At 40.8% G+C, this 17643-nt stretch overlaps 1 protein-coding gene across 1 annotated transcript in view; it reads right to left on the bottom strand.

The window, feature by feature from the left end:
* LRP5 (LDL receptor related protein 5) overlaps positions 1-16001 on the bottom strand; it is a 164984-nt gene extending 148983 nt beyond the window's left edge. Inside the window, 1 exon segment of the mRNA XM_054067099.1 lies at positions 15843-16001. Coding sequence (XP_053923074.1) covers positions 15843-15924 — 82 coding nt within the window. The 5' untranslated portion in view covers positions 15925-16001.
* Positions 16002-17643: the final 1642 nt, after the last annotated feature.

Raw genomic sequence — 17643 nt, 5'->3', positions numbered from 1 at the left:
TATTTACCTGGCAGCCATCATCTGCAACTGTGATACATTTTTATCGCTGGATCCAAAAAGTTTGGTGTAAGGTCTCCACTGCTGACTTCAACACTGAGTCCCAAGGATTCTTAGTATCAAACTAAGATTCAGTAGTATGCAACTGTTGGACAAAAGACCTTAAGTGATTTTTTTTCCCCATTAAATTAATTTCCCTTTAAATTGGAGGTACATGTGCCTCGCTCATAATTCTGCTGTATCACAAATTAGTGAAGATCATGAACCGACAGAAATTGCTCCTTTCTTTATCTAAGTTTGCAAAGGGTCCTAACAGAGACCAATAAAGTACAAAAGCTAGCCTAGCTGAAGAAAAGTAGAATAATCATCTATGCTATTTGTCCCTCCAAAATCAGGAATTTAAGGGCATTTCCAGAAAAAACAGTTGTCACTTGAAACTCTCCAGAGTAAGAGGGGCTCTCCGCATTTGGACTCCTGCTGGTAACATTCAAAAGAAAGCAGATATATCAGTCTCCTTGTACCTGTTTTTATAGGCTAGTAGTTTGTGTGCAAGAAAGCAAACGTGTTTTGGAGTTTAGTCTCAGAATTTGCTTTCTTGGAAAAGGTTTTAAGTCTAGATAATTATTTAAAACTGAAGAAAATCTGAGAGAGAATAAAAATTTGGGGTCTTAAAAGGTAAGTTATATAGGAGTCATTTCACATTTCTGATTCTGTTGGTTTTGCAGCTAATTCGTGCTCTGTACAGTCTCATGGTTATTAATTGGTCACTCTGCTAGGTGTCTACTGAATTCTGGTGTTTGCAGAATTGTGCAGTATGTATGTAAGTGATAGTTTGGTATGTAAACAAGGATAAAGGTCCCCAAAAGGAGACTAAGAACAATATTAAAGAAGCAGTGATGCTCTGCACTGAGGTAAGGTTGTCAAACTGCAAAAGGCAGAGCAGCTGAAGGGGATCCCCAAACTCCCAGGGTATGGTACATATTCCCTTGACAAATGCAGTACTCCATGCCAAACTATAAACCCTGTGCAAATCAAGCTCCAGCATACATTTTACCATGGCAAAAGTTTCAGGAACGATCTCAGTCATCCCAACTCTCCTTTCCATTTGGCAGCCTAGATGAGATGTACTGCAAATGAGAAACTGAACTCCTGATAAACAACATATCTAGTGTGACTAAATGTTTTTCCATCTTCTCTGTGTTCCAATTTCAGCAAATTTTAATGCCAAAAGAAATAACTCCAGGGCTCTGCTACAGTGCAAATGGTTCAAATACAGAAGAAAAGGAAAAAAACAAAAGATACACGAACACCACAGTGCCCGTTCAAGGAAAATACTAGCTGCTATTTTGCGGAGTCAAAAGACAAGCAGCAGCTCATCTCCAAATTCAGAGTACCACAAAAAAGCCAGCAGAGAAAAAGAAACTTATACATCAAGTAAAAAAGTGTCATGACATCACTTGTCACCTGAGAGTTCAACAGCTGCATGGAGTTTCACTGAATCTATCTGGATTTTTACATCAGGACTGCAATATCAGTGTAATAACAACACTGCAACAATAACACTTGGGTCGGGGCAATCCGCACTTTCAATACAAGTTGGAGGATGATGTGATAGAGAGCAGCCCCGCAGAGAAGAACTTGGGGTTGCTGATTGATGAGAAGCTCGACATCAGCCAGCAACATGCACTCACAGCCCAGAAGGTCAGACTTATCCTTGGCTGCATCAAAAGAAGCGTGGCCAGCAGGTCAAAGGAGGGGATTCTCCCCCTTTACTCTCCTCTTGTGAGATCCCACCTGGAACATTGTGTCCAGTTCTAGAATCCCCAACATAAGGAGGGTATGGAACTTTTGAAGCCAGACCAGAGGAGGGCCACGAAAATGATCAGAGGGCTGGAGCACTTCTCATATGAGGACAGGCTGAGAGAGTCGGGGTTGTTCAGCCTGGAGAAGGCTCCAGGGACACCTTATAGCAGCTTATAGCAGCCGCCTTCCAGTACCTGAAAGGAACCTAGAAGAAAGCTGGGGAGGAACTTTTTACAAAGTCATATAGTGACAGGATGAGGGGGAATGGCTTTAAACTGGAAAGGGGAAGATTTAGATTAGACATTAGGAAGAAATTCTTTGTGATAGAAGTGGTGAGGCACTGGAATAGGTTGCCTGGGGAAGTTGTGGATGCCCCCTCCCTGGCAGTAGTCAAGGCCAGGTTGGATGGGCCTTGGGCAGCCTGATCTAATGGGAGGTGTCCCTGCCCATGGCAGGGTGTTGGAATTAGTTACCTTTAAGGTCCCTTTCAACCCAAACCATGCTATGATTCTATGAAACACTGCCGTCCTTCCGGAGCCAGACTGGGGGTCTCAGTAAGGCAGAACAGAGTACATGCACTACTGCAATGCACTGCTTAGCATATAACACACTCATAGCTCGACCAAGTATTAGTGCCATGTATTCCCCCTTTGGTGTATACCTTTTAAGCACAGTAAGCTTATCACAGATAGTTTTTACTTCTCTTGTATTTCCAGTTGGTGTAGATTGTTTTGGACATTAACTTTCTCATGTTTTACTTAAAGGAAATCAGGGAAGCTAAAACCTCTCAAGAAAGTGCTCTACTGATTACAGCATTACGTTGTTTCCTTTATAAACATACTCTGCATTCTAGGGTTTTATATATACATCTATATACACACACAATAAAGTAACTTGACATCAAATGACGCCAAACATTTCTAGCTTCTTAAGTTGAAGCTTTCAAACTAAAAACTTCATCTCATGCAGTAATTGTCCAAAACCACCACAGAGCAGCACAACATCAAAAGAGACAACATCTATCTACACCTGTGGAACAGTTAATCCACACAATTAACCCTCTATCACATCACACTCCAAATGTGAACACATGCTCTATTTCTGTGTTGCTCAGAAGATCCTCCAAGATGTTATTCTTGTCACTAATGAGGTACAGCACAACTAAAGCTTTGCAAAAAATAACACATTGAGTTTAGATTTTTATTTAAAAAACAACAACAAAGAACAACACAGAGAACAAAACATTGTAGGCTGTGTAACATCTGGATTCCATGGAAACATGCAGCATTATCCTTCCTTCAAAGCTGAATACTTTAGATCCAACAAATCCTTGATCCTGCATCACTACAGTTCTATTAGACTAGAGAAAAAACTTACTTAAATAATAATTTACCCTATATCATAAAGCAGCTTCTCTCCTTCTCCTCACTGAGGTAGGTAACTCTTCATAACATACAAGAGGAAAGAAGAGGGAAGAGAGGAGAAAAAGTATTTTAACTGTAAAAAGTTGAGCACAAAACAAATGTAACTAAGGAGGTTACTTTCAGCCTAGTCCTCTAATCTGGTTTACTACACGGCCACACATTTGCATGGTATGGAAGCTGGATGCTGCTTAAACTAAAACCACTGGACAAAACACTCCCTTTGAAACACAGTCTGTTCCTAATCTATGCCAGGTGTTGCAAATTCCTTTTCATTTAGGCTTAAAGCAATATTGTGAGTTAAGAAAGGGTTCCCAGAAGACTCTAGAACATTTAGAATCCCACTGAATGGCATGTTGCAACCTCATTTGCAGTGATTTATGCCTAATTATTGTTTAAATTTAAAAAAAAAAAAACCAACAAAAACCAAAACAATAAAGAAAACAAAAAAAATAAAAGAAAGAAAACACACACAAACTTCTCCAAGATTTAGGAATAAACAAGAGAACAGCATGTTGAGTTCAATTTAAGTATTAACTCAGCCAGAAGAAAAAAAGAATAATTAGAATTTAACTAGTAAGGTGCAGATACATAATATTCGGGGCTATTTGAAATTTGCATGTAAACTTTTGTGAGCTACTGAAATAAAGCACTTTTTGTTGCTGCCAATTTTACAGCTGTACAGAAAGACATGCTTTGAGGTTGCTAATAGACAACTTTCAGAAATTCTTGTTATTTTAACATGAATTTACAGCTCTCAGAACCAGAAAGTTTCATGCCATTTCAGACACTGCGAAGCATTTTGAAGTCATTACTGCTTCGCCACTGCCACAGGTGAAGTTCAGGTTGGAAGACCTGCAGTATCCATCAAAAAGAGTCTGATCACACATTTGGCATATGTTCAACCAAACGCTGCAGAAAGACAGGCACCAAATGATATCTGCTGTAGAATCACCTCTTGGGAATACGCGATATTTATGGCGGCACTTTAAACAAGTTATCATTCCATGTTTCAAAGTCATTCTAAATAAAGATAACAAAACACACTCACTTCTGGCCACATATACAACAGTGATCTTACAACTGACATCATATACATCACTAATTAAAAAAAAAAACCCCACACCACACTGATTTTTTTCCCCCTGTTATCTTACCTTTTTAGTGAAGGCGGAAGCTTTGAAATTGAACTTGAATAGTTTAAAAAGTTAAATTTTCATTGAAAGAAATGTTGCCAAGCACACTAAGCAAACACAACTTAAATACTCACAGTAACCTGTTCCCAGTGTCCTGCTATGTTTAAATAGGAAAATAACGCTGCAAAGTACATTCCTTTCTATAAACAGCCAACACTGTTGTTATAAAGATTTAACTAAACTAGTTTGTTGTTTCCTTTTGCAATCGTGTGGGCACATAATGCTTCCCCATCTCCCACTTGTGCTTGACTGCTCTATTCTTGCACACAAACACTTCAGATCAAAAAAAGTTATCAAAACTCTGGTTCCTGGAGAAAACACGGAGGTTTTTGTAGAATTCAGTATATTGCTTCTGCCTCACAATAAAGCAGCCGACAACTTATGCAGCAGAAAGCATTGCATGCAGCTGTAATTCAGAGCACAACAGCTGACAAGTTATATTTTTATACATGCAACCTCTCCACCGGCTTATTGATACCCAAGCCTCCAGAAACCACTGCAAGGATTTTCATTAGCGCTGTTACATAGTCTCTCAATTACTATGAAGCATTACTGAATCAATGTCAACACAGCGGTTTGCAACAGCAATGACAGTCATGCAGCAGAGAAGAGAGATCTGAAGATATTCCTGTTTCCAACACAGACTGAGATTTTATTCATAAAAAGAACATTAAAAAAGAACTGGTGCTAGAGTCTCAAAATGAGCACAGGAAAGAATGTGTAAAGCAGCTTCCTCTCAGCTAATGGCCAGGGAACTGAAGAGCTGGAGAATTTAGCAGTAACTAAAAAAGAACAGCAGAATTTACAAGCAAAGGAACAAAATCCTACTCTATACTGGTACACTGGTTTGCATGCATCTGTCCTGCAGTGTGGGCTCACAAGCAAATCAATACTTTTCCCACTGTCTATTTAAACAAGTCCTGCCACCTACGTCTGGTTCATTGTCAGTCAATGGCCAAAAATGCATTTGGAAGACTCTCTTGTCACATGACCTGAGCTGCTCTTATAGACTGCTGGCAATATGTTAAGAAATACTTAAAATAAGGCATCGTCCCTCAGAAGCTAGCATGTGTGGACAAGAAAGGCCTAACAGGCTGTCAACAAGCACACGGACAGGTGTCATATTACAAACCACAATAATAACTAATCAGTTCATACAGAGAAGTGACCAGCAGATGCTCAGATTCAGTAACACAAGCCTGTTACAGTCTCAATCCCTACAGAATGAATTATAAACTACAAGCACCCTTGGGGAAATAACTGCAGAATAGGTTTTGAATTCATATTCTATCAGGTATCTCTAACAAAGCAAGTTCTGTTACCCTACAAAAGCCTTATATTCTGTACAAGGAAGGTGATAGTAACAGGTTCCAAGAACATTCCTCAAAGTTGGGCACTACACTACATTTCCTCTAAATAGAAAACCTTCTTCTGTGTCCCTGCAACACTGACTCCACAGAACCCTAGGTATCAGAAAAGCACAAAAAAAAGCACACCTCTGTCTACCAAGTGCTATCTGGATGGGCACAGCAGCTTTTACACATGCATTTTGAACGTGTAAGAGCCCCAGTGTCAAGAAGCAAGTATGGCTTGGAGGACGGAGTCACTCTTATTGAGACTTTACAGCACTTCACGACCCCCCCCCCCACTGCACAGAGACTTCCTCAGGAAAAAAAAAAAATAGATCCATCTCAGAATAACCAGGTGAGAGGCCAATGCTTACAATGATCCCATAGCTGTTGTTTAGAGAAAACTTGCATCACTCCCCACGTGCAATAAGCATCTGGGCTGGCTGAACTCTGCTGCTGGGGAACAGTGCCAGATGTGCTCTGTCTCCAGCTGCCAGGAGTTCCACACCCTGGGGAACAGCAACCAGTTATTTTTTATGAGCTGTAATTAATGTAGCAGGATGGAGAGGGCTGGATGTGTCAAGGTGGTAATGCCCAAGGTAAATGAATCCTAGATCACTTAAATCTTCTACAGATAATGAAGACTTTAATTTAGACCATGCAGGCTGAGAGATAATATGGGACAGAGGTTACAAGAGTAAAGTCCTACCTGCTCATCTTCTCCCCATTTTGCACTAGGCTGAATGCCAAGCAGCAATCCTTAAACACAGACTAAGCCACAGCTTCTCCAGTTTTACCAATTCTGTCATGGGCAGACATGTTAGTGGAGCTAAGGGGACACCATGCAGTCTCTTCAAACTGTCGGAAACAGTAGGGTGTTTTGGGGACTTGGGATTGTTTTTTGTTTTGTTTTGTTTTCTTCTTCCATTCAATGACGCTTCATCATCCTACTTAGAGAAGTAGCCCAACAAGTTTCCAAGCTCTCTTGACCGCTATTTTTAATTATCCACCTACAGACATTCCAGCCTTTAGCAATCTTGGTTCTTCAGACAGTGCAGGGGGTGGGGGTAACACACAACACAAAGTAAGCAAGTAAAAGGACAAACAATACACAAGATCCTTGCCTACAAGAGTTTTCAAGCTAAAAAGAAATGCTACTAACACAGGAGACTGATACAACATGCAGAAACTGTAAAATGCAGACTGTAAATAGTATAGAAAGTGGTTATGCAAGATCAAAGATATAGGTGCACAAAAGTGATCTGGCATACAACTTTGTTTAATAAAATACACACCACCTCACTTTTTCATGGATACTTTACCTACCGTTCTGTTTGCAGCTTCATTTCTCTCTAATGAAACATCAGCCATTGTAATAGTAATGGAGTAATACAATGGAGTCAAACAAGGCAGGTTAACTAGAAGGTTATTAAAAACCCATATGTATAGGAAAAGATTACTCTGAAATGCTTCTTCCAAGATACATTCAAAGAGACCATTTATGTGTCACTGGGACCTTTATTCAAATGAGAATTTGAGTTCACGCATTTAAAGGCCTGCTTCAGTAACAACACTAAAACCAAATCCAGGTATACTGAATTCTAGTCTTATAGGTAGCAACTGTGAAACTTTTCTCCTTAAAATTACTGAGATCTAATATCAGGAGTTAAAGTCTACACAAAAAGCAGGTTTGTTTGTGGGTTTCTTTTCAGAAATGGAAGGTTATTCAACAACACAACTATTAGAATGAAAGGGAAAAAAACAGAGCAAGAGAAACTGGTTAACCAAGTGTTTAAGCACGTAAGAACCTACATACATATTACACACACACACATATACATATGTGAAATACTTCCTCCAAAAATATCTCACACACTTCCATGTGTACATGCTTCAGCATAAGTGGCCAGGACCTTGCAAGAGATCACTTCTGCCTAGTCAGCGCTTCTATGAACTATGAGCAGATCTGTCTCTGCTCCAGAGAACCAAGTGGTCTGGTAGCACATTTAAACTTTGAGTAACTACCAGTCACTAAGTAAAATCCAGGTGTTTTCCAGTTTTCTGGCTCATGCAAAATGGTTTCACTTCCCACAAATGTCTTGATGGCTCTTTAACACACTTGGATTTGCAGACAGCAGAATGATATCTGCATTCACAGGCATCAAACACAGGGATTGTATCACAACCATCCAGGATTCTTAAAGTAGGGGATTACCACCCCCCAATTCTGACAAACACATTGTTTTCTGTTGCTTTGACAGAAAAGTGGAAGTTAAAAAGTAGTCATGATAACTCCATGACCAACTCTCTGCCCTTTAAATTTAAATTAAAATTCTTCCTAGCTGAGCGTTTCATTTTCCAGTTTCAGCGAGATGTGACAGTAATGACAAGCGTAATGACAAGCAGAACGACAACAGCCATGAAAACATTTCAGAGAAAATTAATCACAACCTATATCATATTTTTGGCCAAACTGGTTGTGAAGAGACAGCAATTCCTCTGAAAATATTAACCATCTATAGAACTTGTCAAAGGCAAATAAGATCTAGCAGCATACTTAATATACTTATAGTCAAGCACGTCATTAGACGTTCAGATGGCACGATTAGTTCTTCATGCAAGCTACAGAGCTCACTTCAGTTATCCAGCTGAAACTCTTACCAAACATCTGCAGATAATGATTTATCCACTGCAAATATCATCCAATCTTCGCTTTAATTTTGCTTGGGTGTGTGAATTTCTCCCAATGTTTGCAAAAACTAAGTTTGGAGTTCCCTGAAGAGTTGATTTACTCTGTTCAAAGTCTACAGGAATATTTCCACATTCTTTACAGGGTGCATGGTTCCTCCAATTTATTGAGGCTTCACTACGGTTTTGCCTGCATTAGCCACACCCTACCTGACTCTCATATGCAGCTTGCCTAAGTAACTCCAGATGTGTAACTCCTTCCGTGTATACACCTTCTAGCACTTGAACACCTGCAAACTTGAGTTAAATTACATGTGTAAGTAATAGTCAACTTTATCCAGACAGTAAAAAAACCGTGCCGTTAAAACTGAGACAGACAAAAATTCTCTGTAACTACAGATTTATTTCACTCAGCTATTGAAGACACATATAATGCATAGACTTCTTTTTTTTTAAAAAAAAAAAAAAATCATTCACAGCTGGGCAGACCTAAGTGAAAAACATGCATTTTCATCCTGCTAGCTCTCACTTGATAACACTTATGCTAACACAGCAGTTAATTTGCTTTCCTATCTTTTGCAAAAGACACATCCAGGTAAGTCACGAATACGGATTTCTGAGGCTAAAGCATTTTCCCTTAAAAAAAATAAATTTAAATACATCATACATCAAAAGCTGCAAACCTCAAGCAGAGGAAGCAATGACAGAAAACATCCAAGGAAAGATAAAAAACATTTAACATATTTTAGACCAAAATTCATTCCTATAGCGCAGACAACTACCCAACCATTGAAAATTTGCTGGATCTACAGTAACTGAAACGAAAGCAAAGTGTGACAGAGAAAACTTAGTGGCCATATGCAACCTTCCTTAAAAGGGAAGAATTCAGAAGTAAACAACAGTTTACTTGAAATAAGGAGTTATGGAAATTAAAGCCTCCAAAGCTCCTTTAAACTAGATGCACAATGTAAATGGTCAAGGATCGCATGTTTTATAAAACAAAGGATAAGGATTAGATTTTTGCGTTTTAAATTCTGATGCTTTGAGAAATTCAAGAAACAACATTCTGGCTTCTACATTAAGTTACAAGTAATAAGAAAGGGCACCAAATATGTTATACAGATATTCCCCGTAGTTACACATCAGAGAATAAATCTCATAACCTTTCACTCCAAGTGTTTGCTTTTTCTCTTCCTCCATAATGAAATGTAAAACAGATACAAATATACTTCTGTTTCAGAATATATTTTTGTGGCACCATCAAGAAACTGGTCTAACCAACTGAATTAATAACAGTATTTGGAGGCAGATACCCATAGGAACACTTCCTAGGTTACTCCAAACGCCATGACTTCATGATTGTCCTTTTACAGCAGCCATTCTTTGCCCCCAAAACCTCATTATTCTATATGCACAAAAAACTTGTAGAAACTGTCCCTTACCAATTATTTGGAAACAATCCTTGAACAACAACAACAACAACAAAGACGTAAAGGCCTTTCACATTGCCTCAAATATCAAGTATGTACCACTTCTAAAACTAAAGCTACTGAATTCAGCTTAGACAACTTTCTAAAATTTGAGATACTAAGACTTCAACCCTCTACAACCTCTTCAGGCACAGTCTGGTTACACAGGAATACGCTACAGCTTATGTAGCACCCTAGAAATGATGGGCTGATGGAAAAGGATGTGCCAAGTGCCCAAGCACCCCATAGGGTGCAAGGAAGAGCAAAACCTCATAACAAAGTACCTGGCAGACCACTCGCTCAAAACATCACAAAAAGTACCCTTCAGTCTTACCTGAAGAGCCAGACATAAAGAGTACATTATTTAGGAAGTCTGAGAAATAAAAAAATAAAAAGTCCACACTACAAAGAAATAAAGTTTCAGGTGGCATAAGCCAGCAAATCCAGAAAGCTCCCAGAGAAGTGTAACGCCAGGAAACGTGCAAAACACTTAACCTACACTACACACAACCCAGTCCTTTACTTCAGGAGCACGTGCAAAATAAAAACGGGGTATGACTGATCACCACTGAAAAAGCATTTCACCTCTTACAGCAAGGCCAAACCCAAATCTTTATTTAAGAACTATTTGAGAAAAGAGAATGGCAGAAGTGTGCCATAACAAAGTGCAGCTGTAGGTCAGGACATTCTACACGCTGCATAGTTCGAAGCAATAGATGTCTCACAAAAACATTTTGTTTCGGTTCATCTACAAGACACTATCACTTAGGCATTCTGTGCTGTTGGGTTTTTAATTCATATAAAGAGTACACTAGGCAGGCTTGGGGTCTCCTCTGATTTGTAAAGGTATAAAAGGAAGCAGCTTCACTTTCTTGACCGCCATACTCTAAAAGTTTTATATTAAAAAAAGGACAACACGTAATTATATTTCTGGCCTTCTAAACACTTTTTTTTTTTTTGACCTTCTGAAATCCAACTAGGACAGTTTTAATTCAGAAGCATGTAAAAGAATGTGTTCATGCAAAATGAATGAAAAAAGTACAAGGACTGGACAAAGCATACAAAAATCTGGAATCCAAGTAAAACTGAAATTTCCACCAAAGGTGGAAGTCATCAACAAGGATTTAAGTGCATTACTGCTTCTAGCCATAATCTGTGCCTAAATCAAAACCTGGAATATATGGCTTAAGCCATAGTTACGTAGATTGTTCTGTAGAAGTTCTCAAATGACATATCAATAACCCATAGATTATAGCAGTACTGCTCACTTCGATCACATTTTCTCAGGCCCTTCACCCCTTTTCCTGTTGATTTGGTTAAAACCAACACTGAACAGCAGAAAAGAAAAAGAACATATACAAAACCACATTATAGTAATACTCTCCGATTTCCAAACATAAAAGCCAAGAAATTCACTAAACAGCTCTACTCAATCCATAGCTCCTCCTCATCAACCAAGACGTTCAGAAACACATTCTCTGGCTTTTTTTGACTCTGAAAACCCACAGAAAGAAGGGGGCAAGCTTCTGCCTCCATGTAACTCAGCCACTGCCTAACTCCAATCTAAATCTTGCAGGCTGAGGATCAAGAGTCACACAAGGCTAATTTATCATCTTTTCTATCACGTGTAACAAGCCACTCCAAGAAGAAGTATTAATAAATGTTGAATGAATCACATTTAATACAACAATACCGTGAAATTAAAGTCAATATACATTCAAAGCAACCTAAAGAAAAGGCAACAGGGAACCTCTGGAATCACCATCACAAGATGTCATCAAATCCTGAGCCAAATGGAGAGATATCAAGGTAACTCATTTATCTCATTCTCAGACAAAATTCAAGCCAACAGGTGTCCTGTAAGAAGAACAGAACCACCAAATTAAGAACACAACACTTCACAGGACATCGTGTGCCCTTTAACAAGAAATTATAACCTAACATACGTGCAATCTCATTTCTCTGGTTGCATAATTTTTCACCATAGGACAGCAAGAGCACAATTCATAGTTTAATTGAAAAATTACCTGTTTTATAATGCCTCTATAGTCTCAACAGGAAGACCAGAGTCCAAAAACCTTAATTCTGCCCGCCACAAAGACAACTTTTATTACTTCAAAAGAAGCCAACTTCAACTGGGGGAAGCTCAATTTCTTCAAGGATAAATAATAGATGCTAAGTTAGCAGAATATTCAGAATTAGCCAATATAGCACTTCAGAAAGTCAAAGGGCAAAACAGATTCAACAACTATTCTATTAAGCAGTGATGCTTTAAAACACATGTGATAACACTTGAGTTTCTCAGACCATTGACAATCACACCAGGAACTTACTGCTGCATTTGCTGTTGGTGCTGTTAATTGCAATAGCAGTAAACCTTTCACACTGTGAAATGAACACAATTCTGTAGCTGATTCACAGCCAAGAATTTCCTTCTCCCAGCAGACTGTCCTCATTAAGCTAATCTATCACAAAACACTCATATAAAGTATTTATTGGTCTAAAAAGAGGTTTCAGTTGCTTTAACCCATTTACCACCCAGAGTAATCAAACCAATTTAAATCAAGCGTATGTCAATTTTTGGTGTCTTTGCAAAAGTCACCCATGGCTTTCACATCAGTAAAAAACGACATCTTACATCTGCCTATGCTGGCAGCCTGCATCAATCAAGAGTAAAGGAAATAACAATTACATTAAAAATCCTGTTTGCTACATGTACCCTCAACACTCTTACCAAGCCATCCCCCATTCTTTACGCTGTTTGGAGCTTCTCAGTAGAATTTTGTGGCTTAACAGGTATTTTCAATATTTAGTAAACAGGAACCACAAAGAGCTGGTGCGCTCCACATTATTATTTTTCTGAGAGAGATGGAACCAAAAGAATTACTGACACGAACTCCTAACAAACAACTGTACTGAACAATACTTTGTGGGACAGAGTTCCCATCTTCTCTTCTCCTCTCACCACAACTGTTTATTCACCCAATATCTCAACAACTGCTCAAAATACTCTCTGACTCTATCATGAGACTTTCCATGGCCTAACTTAATGAGGCTGGAACTCTCCAGAAGTATTTTTTCCAGGTCAGAAGTCCCAGCTGTGGACTGTCAGGAAACGGCACGTCTTTGACTCCTTCAGAAAGACCCAGGCATCTAAACAGCATGCGGCTTTGGCCAGCCGGTGTCCCCAGCCAATATCCTAATTATTAGGCTCCTGCCCTAAGTGGACTTGCAGTGCTGTTGCACACGTCCTCTTGGAAAGCAAGATCATATAAAAGGAAAATAATCCACATGCCTCGAAATCTCTTAGAAAAACACAGAGTCCATTGTACACAGTAGAATTGCTACATTGCTGGCCTGTGCCATAAACTGGGAGAAATACTTATACAAGTGTTGGTCTTCCCTTGAGGCTCAGGTTGATACCTATTTGAGTTCTTCACAAAGGTTTGAGCAGAAAATATCAACTATTTCCTTCAAGTGTTCTCAGTGCTCTGTTATTTTCTGCCATATCAACTCCCACGTGAAATTCTGAACTTATAAAAGCCAAACATTTTGAATGCTTAATAGCTCTTAGGTTAAAGATGTAAAGAAAAATTAAGAGGATTTCTTATAATAAAGAGTAATAAAGCTACCTACAATATCTTCTTTCTAACAAGGAATTTAAACTTAGTTATTGCAGTCAATCTCAGGTTGACAGGTTGCTTTTATTCAAAGCACTATGTTCACAAAAAAAACCACTGATCTAACATGAAATTAAATCTTCTAATTCAAGCTGTTTCTGAGCACCACAAATAGTGAATTTTCTTTTACTTCTGCTTTGACAAAAAGAAACAGAATTTACTAATTCTACATTGCTACCTAAATTTTAACTAGAAGAAACCTTACGTTAAACACTCTATAAATAAAGTCACACACATCTAGATTCTAGGAGAGGTTTTGTAACCTTTATTTGTTGATATGCTGCCAGACCATACCATAACAATTAAGGACCACGTTTCCAAAAAACAAATTTCTGTTTGCTAGAAAGTTACCTTAGCTTGCCTTGTTCTAGCCATATGCAGGACTGAGAAAATGTATAGCTGCAACAAACCCCATGGCCTATTATTACTAACAACTACATTATAAACAAGTAAAAAAATTTCTTAAGATAAAAGCTAAAGCAGTTGAGATGAAAAGGAAAAAAAAAAAAGTTTAAAAATAGCAAGGGGCAATGATGGAATTTACAGTGGGCTACTGATGAAATGCATTCACGTTCTTCTAGAGCACTGACTTTGTGTGCCATGCTGATTTACGTATAACAGACAGATCTACAGTATGAGTAATTTTAAAGTCTCTCTGGATACTTCAAAATTAATTCAAAATTAAATTGATTTAATTTAAAATTAAATAGTAACAAATTAATTCACACACAGACAGTTAGCCATTATTCTTTGTCTGGACAGGAGAGATTGATTGCTTTGAAAGTACGAAACTTTAGAGTCAGTCTGGAGATTCAGTATTTCCTCACTTTATCAAGAGGATTTATGACCATAATTCATGACAGCCCCTCACATCATGCTAGTAGTAGCTGGAAATAGCCCCCTAAATCAATGACAGACTGACTAAAATAGCACTGAAGTGCAGTTGAGTACTCCTACACAGTACATTTCCCTGTCATAAAATTAGCAAGTGTTCTTTCCTGCTACCTTTTACATTTTAACACAATGATACATTTCATTAACTTTGGGTTATATCAGGAAAAATAGTACGAATTAAAAGCCATTTTTGGGTCATGTTCAAACGCGTTTTTTATTTCACACTGTAGCCCTGCTTTCAAACTTCTACAACCATCCCATCACCTTCTCTGCTGGCCTGTCGTGTGTTTCTTAGTATCAGGCAAATAGTCATTCCATTAAAGAAAACCAAAATACAGCCTCACAATTTTGGGCAGTGTCCTAGCGCACAATAAGCAACAGCTAACCAAACCTTTGCGTGTTTAAGTAAAAATAATTCTTGCTTGAGATAATTCTTAAACAAGAACTATCTCAACTACTTGCCTCCTGAGATGCAAAGGGCATCTTTTCCTCATAATCCTAACAGAATAAGCAATACGTAATAAACAACTACACAGAGCGCCAACTAAAAACGTGAAATGATGATGCCAGAAGGAAATGGCCAGTTTTCGTGTTCTAAATGACAGCTCTAAAAATCACAGACGGTTTGAGAAGGTGGGTGGCCTAATAAGAGGCCCTGAAAAGATGTTCCGTGCCTCGGCCACGCTGCCGCTTTAACACTGCAAAAGTTCCAGCACATCCCCAGTCTCGCAGAGATGTATTTGTAACATAAGCACATCAAAATCCTTTTACGAGGCAGTCTCTTAAAGCCGTGGTTTCTGAACTACCTAGGAAATAGCAACGAGGCTTCAAGGAGGCTGCAGCTCGCCGAGCGCTGCTCCCGGCGGAGCGAGGGGAGCGCTCCCGGCTCTCACCCCTCCAGCACCGCCTCCGCTTATTTGTGCTTTTAAAGGATTAGCGCGTTCACTTAAAAACCGTATCGCGAGGGGAAAGCGCAGGGCAGGCTCGGAGCTCCGCCCGGCCCCGAGTTTGCCAAGTGACACCCGACACCCGCCGCTCCCGGAGAAATCCCTGCCGGGACCGCGGGAGGGGAGGAGGGGGAGCGACTTTTGTCTCCCTTTTCGCAACCGAGCGCGTTCACCTGCGCCACCACCGCGGCGGGACGCGTCCGGAGGGAAGGGGGGGACGGCCCCGCTGTCCTCGAGCCGCTCCTCTACGGGAAAGAAGGGCGAGGGGGGAGGACATCGCCCCCGCCGGCTCCGGCCCCGCTCCGCCCGCCGCAGCGCGGGGAAAGTTTGCCCAAGTCCGACAACAAAAGGGCCGGCGGCGCTCGCCTCCCCGGGCCCGCGGTGCCCCGGCAGCTTACCCGCGGCCGCGCCCGGCCCGCAGCGCAGCAGCGAGGCGGCCAGCAGCCGCAGCAGCAGCAGCGCCAGCGGCGGCGCCTCCATGTTGTGCCGCCGCAGCAGCCGCTCGCAGCGCGTCTCAGGCGGGCTCCATGCTCGCGGCGCCGCGCTCGGCGAGGAGGGAGGCGGGGACGCGGGGAGGTGCCGCGGCCGACCCTCCTCCCCCTCCGCCAGGGAGGGGGCTGGGAGTCTCCGCTGCCCCGCGGTCCCGGGGCGGAGCCGGCGCCGCGCCCCGTGCGCCGTGTGTTCGCGCACCTGGCTGGGTCCTTCGAGCTCCTGGGGCGGCGGCTGCTCCAACGTCGGCCGGGGGGCGGGGGAGGGGGCTCGCTGCGGGTTCAGAAACCGACCTTCTGTCAGTAGGTTTAGAGGTAAAGCGCGAGAATGCCCGCGCCTTTTTCTGTCTCCGGGGAAAAAGGGTGATTGTTTTCTTCCCTGATGGAGATTTGCTTTTCCCTTCCTTCTCCCACCAAAACAAGCGTTTTATAAAGCCACTCTTTACAAAACAATACTTTTCAAAGAAAGGCGCGTTCAACAACAATCTTTTGTAGTCCTTCCCGTCCCCGTTAAACACACTACCTGGTCACAGAAACACGTTCCCACAAGGAATAGGACAGGAACTGCCCCTGACCGGAGGCCTTTGCGGTGCTGAGGACCTGCTGCAGGAGCCCAGCAGAATCCAGCCCAAACACAAACACCCTGCACCTTTCTCACACGTCAGATGCTGCCCCATCTCCCTAGCAGGAATAAAAAGAAAGAACGTAAGCCAAGAATGTCCATTTGAGTCTACGTTTTCAACTGAGTCTACGTTGCACTGACACCAATTCTACAACCGAAAGAAAAGTTGGTAGAAACAACCGAGGGCTGTCTGGCATCCCCATCAACCTTTTTTGCAGAGCAGGAGCTGTAAATCACAAGCAAGCACTTAAAAAATGGATGTGAAGTGTAATAGTTCTGTTTCTTTTCAAAGATTTGTGAGTTCCAGACTTCCCAGTTGCCACGTACTAATATATCTGCCTTGCTGCAGATGCTAGAGCAGCAGCTGAGATTTTTTTCTTGGTGCTTCGTGGATCCCTGCCCATCTCAAATATCAGGATCAAATACTTGGGAATATTTTTCAGTCCTGCTGGTTACTCCATTGCAGACTTCCCCTCAGACTTCATTTCCTCACGAGGGGAAAAGGTATAGTGTTTTGGTTTTAAAGTCAATGGTATTCAACTGAGCTAAGAGAGCAGTTTAAAATTTTAAGGAGTTACAAAAGGCTTATGTAGTCCTGACCTTAAAGTTAACCCGCAAGTGAAACTAAAGTTTTCTTCTCTATCTTGCTGCCGCTTTAGTGTATAAAGAACATGTATTTTAAAGAGGGCTCATTTTAGGTGGCATCTAAAGCCTAGAAAAGTCTTAACTTTCTTGAAGATGGGAAAACCAGAAGTTGGTCTTTCTTGATAGCAGGTCTGTAATAAACTGGAGCCCAAATCTGGGCTGTTGTAAATCATTAATGGGAAAACTTTGTGTGAACACCAAATGAATAAGGGTTTTGTTTCGAATCTGTTTAAAAAAACCAACTGCCAACGCCAGACAAATAACTGGAAGAAAGATTTCTTTGTTGAAGACAGTGATGGGACTTTTGATGAGTCCTGTCTCCAGCATTGTGGAAATTACTCAGTAGTCTTGGCATTACAGTAACTGGGAATAATTGAAGTCATAGACAGGGAAAGGGCACATGAAACAGTTGCACTTGCAGGAGCCATTGGGGAATGGCAGTGC

This window comes from Cuculus canorus, chromosome 5 (assembly GCF_017976375.1).
Source record: "Cuculus canorus isolate bCucCan1 chromosome 5, bCucCan1.pri, whole genome shotgun sequence".
In the NCBI taxonomy this organism is placed as follows: Eukaryota; Metazoa; Chordata; class Aves; order Cuculiformes; family Cuculidae; genus Cuculus; species Cuculus canorus.
Note: the sequence above shows the minus strand (reverse complement) of the source record. Positions and strands in the feature narration are given on the sequence as shown.